Source organism: Pseudochaenichthys georgianus, chromosome 19, assembly GCF_902827115.2.
Source record: "Pseudochaenichthys georgianus chromosome 19, fPseGeo1.2, whole genome shotgun sequence".
In the NCBI taxonomy this organism is placed as follows: domain Eukaryota; kingdom Metazoa; phylum Chordata; class Actinopteri; order Perciformes; family Channichthyidae; genus Pseudochaenichthys; species Pseudochaenichthys georgianus.
The window spans coordinates 22,915,246-22,932,744 of NC_047521.1; the positions used below are offsets into that span (position 1 = coordinate 22,915,246).

The 17,499-nt window shown below is 44.1% G+C and overlaps 1 protein-coding gene across 1 annotated transcript in view; it reads left to right on the plus strand.

Moving 5' to 3' along the window:
* Positions 1 to 17,499, plus strand: part of raraa (retinoic acid receptor, alpha a) — a 166,062-nt gene that overhangs the window by 65,515 nt on the left and 83,048 nt on the right. The window contains exon 3 of the mRNA XM_034106794.2: positions 7,831 to 8,589. Within this exon, the coding sequence (XP_033962685.1) occupies positions 8,448 to 8,589 (142 nt within the window). The 5' untranslated portion in view covers positions 7,831 to 8,447. The remainder of the gene's footprint in view (positions 1 to 7,830; positions 8,590 to 17,499) is intronic.

Consider the following 17,499-nt stretch of genomic DNA (forward strand, 5'->3'; position numbering starts at 1 on the left):
AACAATCCCAAATACAATTAAACAACTCTGTGAAACTGTGACACAGCTACTTCACTACACAAGTGCTATTTATCCCGGAACCCTAGTATTTCATACACTTCTTAGTCTTTTTAAGGAGTTATGCAAAAGTGAGTTTTCTCGAAGAATGAAAGGATACACGCGAGAGTAAGTGATATTTAAATGGTCCTTTTGTGTGTGAAGTATTTCTTTAAGAGAGGAGCATTGTCTGTCTGTGAAAGCGCTCTTATTGGCAGCTAAACAAAATGACATGCTAAAGGATCCATCCTGTGTAATCATGCTCCATGTAGCATTAGCATATGTGCCTAATCCCACTGGACTCCATAGCATTAGCAACACATTGACGTGTGCTTCTGCCTGCCGCTGACCACCAGCTGCTGCTCCTGAGAGATGTGGCGCTAGCAGCACCAACGTCACGGATAATGGGTCCTCACGAGAGATGTACATTGTAGATGTTGCTGTGTGTGTGTCTGTTCATTTGCGTGTGTGTGTGTGGCTTATCTCAAAAATCACCCTATGTTTTTTCCCCCCAAGCCTTGACAACAACCAATGTCTCTCTCAGTGACACTTTGAACTTGTGTGCTCGTGTGTGTATAGATTGAACCCTGCTCTATAGTGCACGCCTGTCTATTTATGACGCATCCGAGTGTGTCTGTATGTCATGCGTTGCATTTGCCGTCCCCTGCGGCTCGGTTTTCTGCGTTGTCCATCTCGACCTCACGCTGCCATTTGCTGCCTTTTCTGATTACTAATTCAGCATTTGCTGTCACATCCAATTACAATCTCCTGTGCCCCATGACCTCTGACCCTGCCTTCTCTCTGGCTGTTACGAGCCAAACACAGAGTAAAGACCTAGCGACCCAGATTGTTTGTTTATTTTAGTGTAAAGGGATCACATACATTCCCTGGGGATATTCTTGCCCCTGTGCTCTCGTTGAAATGAACTTGGCAGATAGAGGCTATACAAATGGAGTCTGCAGGGGAATTGTTAGAAACTCTATGAAAAGATGGACATTAATGGCTCGATCCTAAGCCCCAGGTTCCCTACTCACTTCTATCGGCTGCACTACTGCGTTGCCTCTTAAAGTACGCTATGTTTTCCGTTTTTAGACTACAGTAGTCTCAGTTATATCGCTGTAAGTGCATAAACAAGTGTGTGAATAAATGTTTTATGCATACACCGGCATACAGATAGCTCTCATTCCCCTTGCTATGCTTGTTTTACGCCTATATCTTTCAATTTTCAGTTACTTATGCATGTGAGACATTACTTGTCCTCCTTGACAGCACTTGAGCACATCTATATGCTATGAAGAAGAGCAGCTAAAGTAGAGCATTATGCACAACTGATCCCTTTTCTTCTTCTCCATATCAACGACCTTGTGTGTCAGCAGTATCATATAGAACACATGCATCATACAGCAGGAGGCAGCTGCCTGCCGAGATTAGTGTGTGTGTGTGTGTGTTTTTGAAGAAGAGTGAGTTAGAAGATGTGGGTTCTTGCGGAGTAAAAATGTGCATATACTGTACACAGTGAACTACAATCCTTTACTTAAAGGTGGGGTATGTAATTTATTTCAGAAATAACATATATATTCCATGGAATGCTCTTAACATCCCGATAGCAATGAATATATGAAACGCTTTGACAATAAATACATAAATAATTTTCATCTGTGGAAGCCGTGGCGCTGTAGAAAGCACGACCAATCATTTTAGCCGGCTAAAGTAACTGGATGGGCTACCTGCCTGTCAGCCTTCCATCGGGGCACAAACTTATCTGGTGCCCTCATTGGTCATGTGTGTGTTGGAGGAGGGGCTCTGTGAGGAAGTGGCAGATTCTTTCCGGCTGTGTATTTTCAAATTCTAGCGCACTCGAGCTGCTTTCTCAAACTTACCTACCCCACCTTTAAGTAAAAGTATAAATACCATCATCTTGTAATACTTAATAAAAGAAGAAGACCCTTCATTTATACTCAAGGGGAAATTCAGTTGTTTTTACACAGTACAATACAAACAGATGTGGATACATAGAAACATATACAAACAGGCAGTGGGGGGTATCCGTATTATTTTATTCCGATTGGGACTTGAACCGGCTACCCTGTGGTTCTTCTTAGTCCTTCCAGACTGAACCACTGCCGTCTTGGTTGTATAAACAACAAAGTACTCACAACATGATTATATAATATTATTATTCTGTTTTTTCCCTATTTACTTAAACACACAATGCCTGCACAGTTTTTCCCTAACAAATACATCCAAGTGCGTTTTAATATTGTAGTTTGTCAATTTTAATTACTTTGGGTAGATGAGAGTAAGGTACTGCACCATATCATAAACGGATAACATGTGTTTTATTTGTCAAATGTAACTATGAGAGATACATATATGGGAGAGGGGGGACTGCCCGCCCTCAAGGAGATCAATCTGTCGTTCGGTGAGACCACTGAAGCAGCTGCTCTGGTTGTGGCTCAGGCCGACATGGAGAAAGTGGGTCTGAGCGGTAACTGTCTGGGAGAGGAGGGCTGTGACGCTCTGAGGGAAGCTATGGAGAAAGGAGACATGCTGGGGTCACTCAGTGATGATGAAGGAGAACCTGAGGACGAAGATGATGATCAAGACGACCATGCAAACGAGGAGGAGGAGGATGATGATGATGCCAGTGAATCACTACAATGAAGACAATGAGGACGGAGAAATCCTGAAGGAAAACGGAACAGCGAAAAAAGACGATAGTCCTGAAAAACCTCACAGCTCAGCAGAGATCATGTCCTGCCTCAGCTTCCCCTCCGCAGAGAAGCTGCTTCAGCTCAGAGAGACGAGGACAAACGTCCAGCAACATGTGCATGCGTCTGACCCTCACACGGCGGCTGAAATCCTCCTGAAAATGTCTTCTCTGTCCAGTGAGGAACCAGAGACAAAGACAGCCGGGCTTCAAACTATTGACGCTGTGCTGAAGAAGCTCCTCTCTGGATCAGACCGATCGTCTTACTGCTTCCTCTCCACGCTGCTCGTCATGATGGGACTCCTCAAGGGCGAGGGGAAGGTGAAGAAGGTGCCGCTGGTCCCAGGTCAGCTGTTGTGTTTGGAGCACACTGTGCAGCAGGAGTATTTCCCGCAGCACGTGGCCTCGCTGCTCCACACCTTCACCTCCAGAAACAGTGAAGCTCTGGAGTCCTGCAGCAGCGCCAGTGAGAGGCTGAGCAGCACTCTGAAGACACACACACACACACACACACACACACACACACACACACACAGTTTCTCCACTTCTTATTTGTATATTTTATGAACACTGGAGCGGAGCTAACATTAGACCATGGCTCCTTTTTCGTAAGATCTTGCCGTGCATTTAGTTATACAAACTCTTTCAAATTCACTGTGAAAATAAACCAACAATGTGTCTATGTGCGACAGGGAGAGCTGCATCTGAAAAATTACTTTTATTGCCGCTTTATCTGCCAAATAGTTTTCTCGATTGGGTTTTTACGGAGCCCGACAGGTGCAAATGCGATATAACGGCCCCCAACTTCAGAAAAAGTGCTCACCGGCCAACTTGCAAACTAAAATAAACAACACACAAAAAGGTAAACTGGAGCACATCTCCTAACAATTCACAAGAACACAGGCCTCACACAGAGACATGCTGCACACAATGCAGCCAGAGGAGGAGGCCACTGCAGCCTTCCTCAGGTCCTTTATGTAGGCCCTGATTGGGGATTGGAAGCACCTGGGGGAGAGGCTGCACCTGGAGACAATCAGGGAGAGAGAGAGACACACACACACACACACACACACACAAGCACCAACTGCGGCACGTAACAGGGATCTCGTAGAAAGAACAATATTTCCCTATTTTCCAATCTAGTGGAGTAGAAATGTAAAAACATCAAGTATAGAATAATAATGTAAAAAATGTATTCAAGTATTGGACTGATTTATTCATCTACATTTCACCACTGATTTTGAACTCAAAGTGTGTGTTGTTGTTGCAATGCATGATTGTTGCATGATTTCAGCCATCCTTATTCAATATAGGAGCAGAGTACACAGCTGTATATGAGGATTGTGATTGGTTTGTATACATTGACAGGAAGTGAGAAAGTACATGTCAGCAGCTTTACCCAGCGTTGGTGTTGCGTGTGTAGTTTACACAGCAGATTATCCGGGCCCTTGATTGTGCATGGATGAGTGCAATAAGGACCACTGATTATATAATGTGTTTGAAATGCTTCAGCAACACCAGTCAGATATTGTTAGCTTGCTCTCAAATACAGACACAGGGGGTGTTTCTCAATGTCGAGGAAGGCTCCTCCAGAGCATCAAGGATGCAACGCCATCGAGTCCCGCCGAAGGACTGTTCCAATGTCCAGGATCCTTGGAATTCTACCGAGGCCGGCGTCCTTCGTTGCGGGAAATTTCGAGGCTGCACATGTGTATCCTCCGCGGTCCACCATGCTTCGTTTTCCGAGGCTAGGAAGGATTCTCGCCTCGCTTCTGAAGGACCTGACTCGGAAGACATGTCCTACCAAGGAAGCGTCCTTGACATTGAGAAACACCCAGGGACTCAGTAAATCCTCCTATGCCATTTACTTATCTTGTGCATAAACTTATTATTTATAGCTATATATTTTTTATCGGTAATCTCTAATTTGTTATATTAAAACTTTACTGTTGATCAATTCTGTAAATGTTTAAATTAACATTTAACTACTCTTATTTAAAAGGAGGATTTTTCCATTTAATTTATATTTATTTACATTTTTTGTATTTTATAGATGTAAAAACAAATTATCATTGTGACACTTATAATTAATAGGACTAATATTTAAAAACCACAACATATTTTAATGAAATTGTCATTTTCATAATGTTTACAAATAATAGCCGTCGTGTTATTATAAAAAATATTGAGTTGATATTAAATGGCTCATTTAATCAGTTTAGTGACACTTAGATGGGATGCTTTGTGATTTTATTAGCCAAGCTTGATTTCTTATTTTAGCGATGTTATCTCTCACTCTATTTACTTAAACATACAATGCCTGCACACAACCCTGATATTATTATTAACTTTGACCACCTTCAGTCTGTTCCTATCCATCGCAAAATATAGTAACGGCTTGTCGTGCTGCAGCCACTTCCTGTGTACCAAACAACAGTAACCCCGTCTATTTACTGCAGCATCAGTACACATAACTAGCTTTGGGTGTACCACAACAAACTTCTTTCAGGTGTGAGTGCACCGTAATGTTTGATGTTGCTTATCAATCATAATGGCTTCTTATGGCGCTCAGACTTCACGCTGTAATAATAACGTTGAAGGAAGTCGCCCATTTCCAGCCTGTGGGTTCTGCGAGTGTCCCGGTGAGTTGTAGTTCCTCATTGAAACACACAGTTGAGCTTCTATGGCCTCTGGCTGTTGCATTAAAATATATATGGCTTTACATCACCTCAGTGTGTATTTCTGACAATGCTACTGCATTTTACATGACCAGACCAGTGTATAAAAGCCGCATTTCATAATGGTAATGGTTGTGTATCACTCTGCATTATGGAACCAGGAATAATATGTCACAGGTTACTATGTTGCTTTAACTGTCTCCTGGTTTAATAGGAGTCTGCTCGGGAGAGGGCGGGGGCTTTAAAAGCAAATAAAGCTATATCTTAACTCCCCTGGGCTTTAAAAAGTGCTGTTAAAGCTTTCGGCCTAATACAATCGCACCGTCCAGCCCACAACCCCTGACACGCAGCAGCTCGCCGCGACAGGGCGACAACAGAGTGCCGATCAATAAAAATAAGGCGGCTAATAAAAGGCCAAGCCCATCAAATCAGCTCTCCATCTGATTAAGAGACATATTACGGCTCCAGATACACCACACCAGACATTCTTACTGTAGATCTCATCACTCATGTTCCCTACATGCAAGTATATCGTCACACACACATGCAGAAACAGGCACGGGTATACTGTAGCACTGAGCCCCTATGGAATTACTCAGAACAGCTTTCAGACAGCAAAGAATGTGATACTGTAATACTGGCTGAGCAATACTCCTGCTGAGACAAAGACTCAAAGAGACAGTTTTTGTTTTAAGACATGATATATGGGAAAGTGATGGAAATGAGCCATACCAGAGATGTGATGCAAGAGAATAAAACAGCACCACTGGAAAAGCTTTCCACCAGGAGTCCATTTGTAGGATTTGAAGTGGAGTTTGTAGTTAATCGCAAGTGAGGATGATGGCGACCAATTTGACAACCTCAGTTAATCTGAACCAATGCAGCTGCCAAACAACCCTAACTAAACCTAACCCGAAATCTGAATAATTGAAACCTAAACATAACAAATTCCGATTCCTCGATACCGGACACAACATAATCTTTGAAGTGTTCTGATGTGGAAACCTATTTATGCCATCATTCCCTCAGCGAGGATGTTGAGTTAGAAATAATGGCCCGATTTTAACAAAACAAAAACATTTAAGAGCTGATCGAAATTATAGGGCGGTTACATGCATTAAGTTTCACTTCCGTTAACATTACATTTCGCCACCTTCATGTGGTTGATGGATTCATGTAGTGCTTCCCAAATGGGATACGTAACAGAATAAACACAAATACAAACCCATCTTCCTTGCAGCATCCATATGTTTCCACATTACGACTTATGAAAGAGATCCATATCCTGCATAGTCACAAGATCTCAAGACAATTGATTTCCAGTGGGGATTTTGGACTGGCCTTATACAAATCTCTCTCCACAACACCATGTCAACACCAAATACTAGAGTCTCTTGTTGTCCATCACACTGGTGAAGTTCAGTACACGCCTACGCAGCACAGAAGCTTTTCTACCTGCATGTGTTGAAACACTTCGTTGGGTTTTTCCTTTAATTTGTCACACGGCTGCCACCACTGTGCACCTCTCACCTGTCATAACACGATGCTTTATGTACACCATTCAAGTGGGAACAGGCACACAAACATGTCGGAGTTGACCCTTCTCTCTTTACAGGAGTTCATCCATGGTGTGATTCCTGCTACAGTGCCACATTCTTAAGCAACACTATTCATGCAAAGACACATTCCTCCTGCTATTTCACTGCACTCCATGTGTGTGTGAGAGTGTGTTTTGCAATTATTTTACTTGTACTGCTGTGCATTACATCCACTGACTCTTAAAAGGGTCATTACAGTAAGAAAATATATCAGGCTGATGTTATGACAAACTGTTTTGAAGGTGCTGCTCTTACTTTTGTATATACTGTGTTGCTAGTGTACGGTTTTTATGGTAATTGTGTTCTCCGGGTGTTTAGTTGTCAGCGCCCTTACGTGCGTATATGCTTTCTGCTTTGGTTACATGTCTGTTTGTACACGTCTTGCTTTTTAATTTGGAAGTACTCAGCAGTAGAAATCTCTAGTGGTCCCAGATCGGTGCCTTGGGTCTCACCTCTGGCTTCTGCGACGGGGGTAATTAGCGAAGTTTCCCTTTGTGTTGCTCTCTTCATTTATGTTTTGGCTCGTCTCCCACAGTATGTGTAGTCTGTCACTGTTAATGAGCGCGCGTGTGTGTGAGCGCACAAAGCTGCGAGGAGACATCACACACCCACTGTTCTCTCTCACAGCTTTAACACTCCATTAGATAATTAAGGCAGAGGGGGGTGTTTTCGTAACATTCAAATTCAGACATTACCATTAATTAGTGTCAAAAGAAAAGAACTGTTTTACTAAAGCACTTAAGTATAAAAGGAAAACATCTCTTTACCTTGTCGTTAAAGCGCTAAATGATCCGTTTGTTCTTCACAGGCTGCAGAGGAGATGCTCGTCCAAGGAGAAGAGCTTTGTCCTGGCATCATGTGATCGGCGCATTCCCGAGGAGCGCTCCGCAGTGGAAGAGTGAATCTCCGCTCCCGTGGAAACATCACGGCCACGAAGCAACCCCATCGCCACTATCCCAACTCCTGCACTGCAGCCATCAAAGTCACCTGTTCTTGCCTCAACTTGCCTCTCTTTTTACCCCCCCCCCTTTCATCTGAGCGATAAGGAATGGCCTTGCTAGTTTCCAGCCACCCCAACGCCTCTCGCAAATAAGACCTTTAAAACGGTTTCACAATACCAGAGAAAGGAAGGATAAAACACTCTGCAGTCCTCTTTTATACTTCTACCTTGTGTTTATTTTTTATCTTTGTACACCCTTAACACACACATTCATAAACCAGCAGGATTTCTTTTGTGCAATCACTGCATTACTCAAGTTTCCAAATCATAAGGGGATTTTTTTTCCGCTTGGCAGTCTATTGGAATATCTCCTCATGCAGAAGCCCCTATGGGGGATTAAACCAGGAATCCACACTGACTTCTATTCGGCTCCGTTAGATATTGTTACGGTGGCTTTTCTGTGACTGGAGGTGGACTGAGCCATCATGGCAGGGAAGGGCAACCCTCACCTCCATGGCTTCCCCATGCCCACTTACTCCTACTTCTTCCCCCACATGTTGGGGAGCCTGTCCCCACCAGCGCTCGCGGGACTCCCCATGAGTGGATACAGCACCCCCTCACCAGCAAGTAAGTCATATTTAGCTTTTCCCTGTTTTTGCTCACTCTCTACTGGCTCATGTTTCAGATGTTTGACTGCCATGCTCTGGGTGTTGTTCAGATTGAGTAACGGTGAGGTGGTTGCAGGAAGTTTCACTTTCCTTTGTGTGTGTTCTGGTTACCTGTGCAGCTGTGGCACACTTGTTTCCTGTATAGCTCCTCCATTGTGTGTGTGTGTGGGAACATGTTGATGTTCCTGTGAGTCTGCATGGTAAAAGGACACTTTCATCTCCCCCTATTTAGATTATTCATATTTGAAAGACACACACATCCACGTCGCCGCCAGCGCTGTCCTTAATTTACAAGCCCACGCATATCAGCACACACACACACACACACACACACACACATACACATACATACATACATACATACATACACACACACACACACACACTCATTGAACTGTCACCGTAGATCACAAGAAGATGAGCAAGACAGCCAGAATGAGCATTGTTTATTTGGGCAACACACATTTGCCGAGTGTTCCTAAAATAAATCACAGAAACTATCGTCGTAGCCAACCTCGATGCTGCAACCCCTTTGAACCGTCCATCAAACCTTCAGAAATGACTTGCAAAGTTACTTATTTTTCAAACTAAGTGAAAAATACTTTTTCATAAGGGAAGAAAAGCTGTCGTGAATTGATTTTGATTTGAAAAGCGGTGAAGAAGGTATTCAGTGTTATTATTACATACAAATACTTTAGAAGTCCTGCATTGTATCTTTTATGTAAGCACAAGAACTGAAGTATTATCCGAAAAATACAAGGCTGATTTCAGCAGTCATTTGATGCACAAACTTATGTTGGAGCAGCTTGAGATAAATTCATCTCTTTTACATGCTGTGCCTGTTTTTATTTCTTTCGATTATTTTAGCGTTATTGCTTTCATTTGTCAGACGACAGTGTAGACATAGGAAACATTTGCTTTAGAAGTGAATCCCCATGTGAAGAGAAAGTAAAAAAACAAGGGTTGCCAGATGGATGAGATCATTTCAATATAACTCTCAACTCTCAATTTATTTCCTGGAGGTGAATTTTAGTATTTTGGAACACAGGCTGCGGCAGATTTCAGCATTAAAAAAATAAAGAATAATGACACCTCATACTGGCAGTTTTCACCGAGACACACATTGAATCTGAATCTGAAGCTGAAATGCACTGGTATATTTTTCACTTACTTTAAGCTAATAAGACTATAGATATGGAGCCAAAAAGGGCTTTGAAATCTGAAATATTATACTGGTACAATCCCTGTATCTCTCAGCAGACTGGGCGTCATCAACAAACGGATAGAGAATCAATTAAACAGCCGTGGCAGCAGCAGAAATATGAACTACAGGAGAGCGGCAGCAGTGCAGGCGTACAGTCATTGGTGTGGACAGGCGCGCAGACCTCTCTCAGGTTCAGAGGGGGTCAGCATATTGACTTTCTATCTGCCGGAGTCAGCTCGGAGGGAAGTGAAAAACAGTTAGTGCCCTGCCCAATCACTCCCACTTCCCCATTACCAGATACCCCACCTCACCCACAAAGGCTGCAGCTCCCGCCAGATTCCTCTTTTCTACACACGAGTGTCTGAATATCTGTGTGTGTGTGTGTGTGTGTGTGTGTGTGCGCGCGCGCGCGCGTGTGCGTGCGTTAGGCCCAGTGTTTGGCAGGAGAGCTCCTTCCCTTTTGCCTGGACAAACATTTCCTGTCTGTAAACACAGGAGAGTTGAGGGCACCACAGCGTCCACACACGCAGAAACATAAACATAGTCTTTGCCCTTCATGCCGGCTCACTTTCCCTCACTGCCGCTCATCCTTGCGTGCAGATAACTGCAGGCACAATTCACACATGCTCACACAGGGACAGACACACACACGCGTTTCCTTACACACACACACACACACACACACACACACACACACACACACACACACACACACACACACACACACACACACACACACACACACACACACACACACACACACACACACACACACACACACACACACACACACACACACACATACCATGTATACATCACTTCAGGGACATTACATTGACTTACATGCATTTCCTGGAGACTTATCCTAACCTTAACCATAACCAACACATGCCTAACCCTAACCTTACCCTTAACCAAGTCTTCCCCCATATGGGGACCTCCAATTTGTCCCCATAAGGGAGGCCAGTCCCCACACGTAACTATGTAAACAGATGTAGGTCCCCACAAGTATAGTAATGCTAGACCACACACACACACACACACACACACACACACACACACACACACACACACACACACACACACACTCCACCTTTACCCCTTTGCTTTCTTCCTCTTCCCTAGATCCCTTCCCTCTCCCTCTTTTTCAAACAGCTTTTTTTTCCCTTCACATTCTCTCTCACACACACACACACACACACACACACACACACACACACACACACACACACACACACACACACACACACACACACACACACACACACACATGCTAAGCCCTCTCCAACCCATATTCAATGCTGAGAAGTGACGAAAGAGAGAAACAAAGGGAGCGGGTGCTGAGCTTGAATGAGAGGAATTGCCAAAATGTCAGATTGGAGGCGAGAGCGCCGAGCATTGGTCTTGATGGATTTCAGCAGAGCTTCCAGTGGAGGCTACATTTAAACAGCTGTTTGTGTGTATGTGCACTCGTCCCCTTGGTTGTGTCCTTGTGTACTTTGTTATTGTTTTCATCCGCTCTTACCGTTTAACTGCATAAAAGCATTTGACGTGGTGAATCAGTCAGCCATTGGTTTATGGACTAACGTTTTGAAGCCTTGAGTGTGACGTTTTCGCTATTGTAATGTACTGAATGTTCTTTATTTAGACGACGGGGTGAGGCAGGAGAAATCAACTCCTTACAGTTTCTTTTAGAACAACCGAATGCGGAATAACACTGCAGAAGCCACTTGTCAATCACAGGGTAGTCACGACCTAAAGAAACCATACATTCTTTTGAATCTTTTTGACTAAATAAACATCATTTACTAAACAAGATTCATGAAAAGTTAGGTCTCATAGACTTTAACACAATCAGTGGAGCCCCCCTTAGCTGGCTATAAGGATCATCATTTACTACGATAACATCATGCTGTATTGAGGAAGCCTTGAAGCTAGCCATAGCGCCCATTATGTTTACATTGGTAGTAAATCAAGTTGGTCATTTTCTCATGGACTTCATACAACTTTTTTTGTGGTTCCACGTGGATTGGAGATTGAATTTACAACCGGTCCACCTGATCGGATCATCAATATGTCTTCAGTCCATGAACACCTGTATTTATACCTGTATTTTTCTTCTATGCGACTGAAGTTCAATCATGTATGATGCAGGTATACATAGTTGATGTAAAATGGAGCATGTCATGAATCCTACAGTATATTTGCTTTGGAATTGAAAAGTATTTTTCCTACACTCATCATCCTCCCCCTATTCTCAGAGTTGTCCAGCTCTTCTGCCCCGGCCTTCTTTAGCAAACCACAATAGACCAATTATTTGGACCAAGCAGAGCAGAAGGGTTAATCCAGGCCTTACAACTCTCTCTCTTTCTATGTCTCCCGCTCGAGCCTCCTGGGTTATGTCTTCACATCACATTATCTGAAAATCATCAGGTTACAGTAGGTTACGCACCGGAGCAGATCACTTGCACATATTGATATTACATTTATTGCCTGTAGCTTTATTAGTGGGCTGAATATTATCAGCAGGTCACGTGCACGATATCGAACACTGCCAAAAACCTACATCCAATAGAAAAGGTGCATTATTACACACTCACATGTGCACAACTTTCATTAGCGTTTTCCATTTAATCCTTCGCACGTCAGTATGAATATGGAACTATCTTGAGTTAACACCCCGTCTATTGATCCCGGTATTATCATTAAAGCCTTCCGCGGTGTGCTATCGCATTAGCACAGTGTTATGAGGGATCGTAATGAATGTAGCCAGCTTGCTACCTGCTGCCGCGGCGGACTAATTGGCTTTTCCCCACAGAGCGCTCTTGTTTCAGCAGCTAAAGTAATTGCTTGGTACAGCAGCGTTTGGTAAGATGGCTAACACACACGAGAACCATCTCTCTTGACTTATTAGGGGGCATTTATGACATTTATGAACGTCCTTTTGGGCCACAAGGAGAAATATGTACGGACCTCAAGGAAGCGTGTGTGTATGCGTGTGTCACATGTCCCATTAAGCAGCCCATGGCGGAATGCTCTGACCACGGGTAAATATGAATATGGTAATGTTGGGCAAAGTGAGTGTTTGTGGGGTTGTGTGTGTGTGTGTGTGTGTGTTGGTTTCTGGACAGACAGGTGGTTCCTCTCTGCCCCGGTGGTCTGCAGGAATCAAGGGGGCATGTCAGTACACTCCATGGGTGGCAAAAACACACTTTTCACACACACACAGCTTGTGCGGCATAATGACAGCGAGGAAAAACTTGCTCCCTTTTGGCAGCAATCCAAAGTGTGTTGATAGGGAAAAAAACATGCAAGCTATTGACCCAAGCACCTTTTCTTTCAGGCAAACAGGTAGCAGCCACTTCAGAAACACACACACACACACACTCATGCACCACACGGTACCTCGAGGGGGGCTGGTTGTCATGATTGGAAAGTCATTTGAGGGGTGCCGATACTCTTGATGGCGGGGACGTGGGCTTATTAAACGTGTGGTGTAAAACACATCTAGCACGGCAGCGCAGCACTCATTCACCGCAGCTTGACGACCTTGTTAATTAACTGCCGAGCGCCGGGAGGAACAGAAATGAGCTCAAGGTCTGTCCTATTCTTACATTTTCAAAGAGGTAATTGTCTCTGATGCGGCTTTGAGATGCTTAGCACAACCCAGGGAGTTGAAAAGTTGTATCCTCCGTATCGAATCAGATTACAGATCGGTTGCTTTCAATTAGTTTGATTCATTTTAATTGACTTTAGTTGAGTTTAAAGCAAGTGATCCGTGGAGTCTCCTGCCTACATTAGGAGGGAACTATCTGCAGTGGAAAACGAAATGGAGAAAAGGACCATTTTAGAGTAGAGTCATCAGGCCATGCAGTAAATGAGGCATTAGAAAATGTAGCTCCTAATAAACTCTTTCCTAGCATACTGAGCTTTTTTTAAACTCAAACCTCTATTATTAAACATGCTGAAAACGAGTCCATCTGTGTCTTCAGAAGATAATGATTACCCAGGGACATTTCCATGAATTATTTTTGCTCTAATTGTTATTGTGGACATGTTGTTGTTGTCGGACTACACGGTCTTTTTAGACTCTTAACTGACCAAATACATTTATTTTAGGGTAATTAAAGGTAAGGTAGGTCATTTTGGAGAAACCAGCTCGAGTGCGCTAGAATTTGAAAATACACAGACGAGAGAAATCTGCCACTCCCTCACAGAGCCCCTCCTCCAACACACACGAACGCGCACATGACCAAAGAGGGCACGAGATAAGTTTGTGCCCCGATGGAAGGCTGACAGGCAGGTAGGCCATCCAGTTACTTTAGCCGGGCCGGCTTAGGTGATTGGTCGTGCTTTTCACAGCGCCACGGCTTCCACAGAGGACTTGTTTTATGGATTTTTTGCCAAAGCACTTCAGATATTCATTGCTATCGGGATGTTCAGAGCATTCCATGGAATATAACAAAAAGTGTATCTCGAGCCGGTTTCTCAAACTTACCTACCCCACCTTTAAGTGTCTTTCTTTCTTTCCTGCTGGATAAAGAGAAAAACAAATAAATACACTAGGTGGGAGTGTCTTTAGAATCAAATTATGGTTTTATTTTATGGATTATTAGGACAGTGGGAACATCACCTTTAGAAAAAAGTCTTCAGAGAAGGGAAAGCAAAGAGACCCCGATAAAGAATCAGAGAGGGAGAGAGATGCAAGCCTTCTGTGCAGATGTGACAGAGAAGGAAGCCCCAGGCACACACACACACACACACACACACACACACACACACACACACACACACACACACACACACACACACACACACACACACACACACACACACACACACACACACACACACACACACACACACACACTGCGCTTTGGCAGCACTTGTTTCCCGTGCCAGCATCATGTGCCAAAACACGAGCAGTCTTAGCCAAAAGGGGCTCCCACAAGAAAACCCACCACCCTCTCCTTTGGCCCTCTGGCCTTCCCTAATATCCATTCTTCCTCACTCCCTTATTTTTTGGCTTCAGCACTCCGGCTTCCTTTCTCTTCCCTCACTACTGTCCTTGTGGGCGTTTGTCGGCTGTTTTTAACCTAATCCATCCTGCGCTGTCCGCACATCTCCTTTCCACACTCATCTTTCTTCTATTCTCCCCCTCTCCTCCCACCCTCCCTTTCCCCACCTTAGGACTTGACAGAGCTATCATTACGCTGCCACCTATTTACTCGCCGCCTGTTATTTTCCATTTGGTTTGAGGAGACCTGGAGCCAAGTCCCTGCCCAGAATACTTGATCTTAACCTCAGGATTTATCCCTGAGTGGCTTGGCTAGTGTGGTCCACTCGCCCAGCGCCCCTCTGTTTACCTCTCTCCCTCTCTATCTTTATCTCTCTCTTGCTCTCTCTCTCTCTCGGTCTTTCTTTCTATCTTTCTATAGGATTTCTATGGCCGCTTATGCAAATACAGGCCCTTCTTTTGAAAGAGCTGTCTACCCATAATCCGATGGATGGCTCCATTTTCTGAGTGTTACACACACACACACACACACACACACACACACACACACACACACACACACACACACACACACGTTTGTGCACGCAGAAATGCAGAATGCATCACACTCCATTAGAAATACAAGGTCACATGCTATCTCCTGCAAACAGTCATACCAACTGGAACATGCGTACGTAGTACACACACACACACACACACACACACACACACACACACACACACACACACACACACACACACACACACACACACACACACACACACACACACACACACACACACACACACACACACACACACACACACACACTGACATACAGTGTGATCGAGGAGAGAAAGCCCTCCTCTGCAGCATGGGTGTTATATTCGGAGCAGTGAGCGCTTTAAGCTGCAGTTGCGCCATAACAACTTCAAAACCAGCAGGCTGTCGCCAGCAGCCATGCAGTACTCAGCTGGGTAAACACTGGCATAATCTAAATCTCTCTCTGATGTGCCAGTGCGAGTATCTTTATTTCTGCTTTCTTCAAAGGCCCTGCAAGGAAGTCAAAACGAGGGTAAAGCGATAAGAACTCCCCCATCTTTTCCCTCCTTCTCCACGGCTTTCCTATCCTTTCCTTCAACCCACTCTTGCTCTGACCCCCTTCTCCTTCCTTTTATCTCTCGTCCCCTCACCACACACACACACACACACACACACACACACACACACACACACACACACACACACACACACACACACACACACACACACACACACACACACACACGTCTCTACCTTCTTATGCCCTTTCTCAGTACCGATTGCACACAGCCATAATTCACACGGCTGCATACATTCAAATGTCAATGACTCTCTCACAGGCATCATTCCTCTATTGTCCTTTGATAAGCGGTAGGAATGACGGCATCTGTAAAATATAGGGCAGTTACCTAATAGAGGAGACGAGGGAAAGGCGGAGAGGAGGGATCTGAGGAAAGGTGTCGAGAGGTGTCTGCCCTACACTGCTCGGAGAGTGATTGAATTATCAAGCAGAGCTTTGCTTGTTGTCCAAGGGGGCTTCAGAGGGGAAGCCCTTTTCTCTGCGGCTAATGCGCTTTTTCAGCCTAGCACAATGGCTAGCTGTGTTGCGCAAAGGGGCTAAGAGAGCTCTGTGCGGACTGAGCTTATGGGGCCACCAGCTCTCTCTTGGCACTTCTCTGAGGGGCCCCTGGCCACACTTAACCTCAAGCCTGTCTGCTAGCATAAAGTCTCCTTAGAGTGGAAAGATAATGCAGTGGTGACAGCGTTAGCTCAGGGCTAACCGATACAATGACGATCATTAGCATTCTACAGATTTGCGGACACACTTAATGCGGAGGCCACCGCGCAGTCCTTCAGGTGTATTCATCGCTGTTTTGGAAGGAGTCTTTGTAACTTAATCTTTTTTACGAAGCCCAGACGTCTTGTTTTGTTTATTTGTCAAGTGTTGTATCATGCTGAATACTGAGCACTTGAACACCGTGAGAGATCTGACACCCCATTATACTGGAATACAGGAAAGCACCTCAAATAGAAATGTTTTATGAGAAATGACCTTCATCATAGAGCCATCTCTTGATATCTGTGTGACTTGATGATCAGCACCTCAATGTCTTGAGTTATTGAGACTGCAGTTGAAATCCATAACCAAGGTTTTATAGCATCTTTCAGTGCATGGAAGAATATTAAAGGGATACTGTGAACGCAGTGGAGTTTTGTCAGTACTACTATGGTTGAAAATGGGAAAAATGCTTCTTTAATTATAACATTTGAGTGAAAATCAAATGTAAGCCCCATCTAGAACTTAAACAGTGTTGCTGATATATTCACTAACAGGAAAAGTGTTTCCCCGTGCCCAAAAACTAAACACTGTAAATGACACGGTTTCCTGTGGATTGGACAAATGGTAGAAAAGCATGCCAGAAAACTGTAGATATTTGGAACTGTAATTAATACCGGTGTGGCGTAAAGCGAAACATTGACATATGCACTCCAGACGGGATTACAATCACTAATCAGCACATGCAATATTAAAATCAACGAACCTCCCTTAAATAAATAAACTCCATCTGAATAGCGTTTCCTGTTTGAAACGCGTCGCACGAAACAGATGCCGGCTTACATTCGT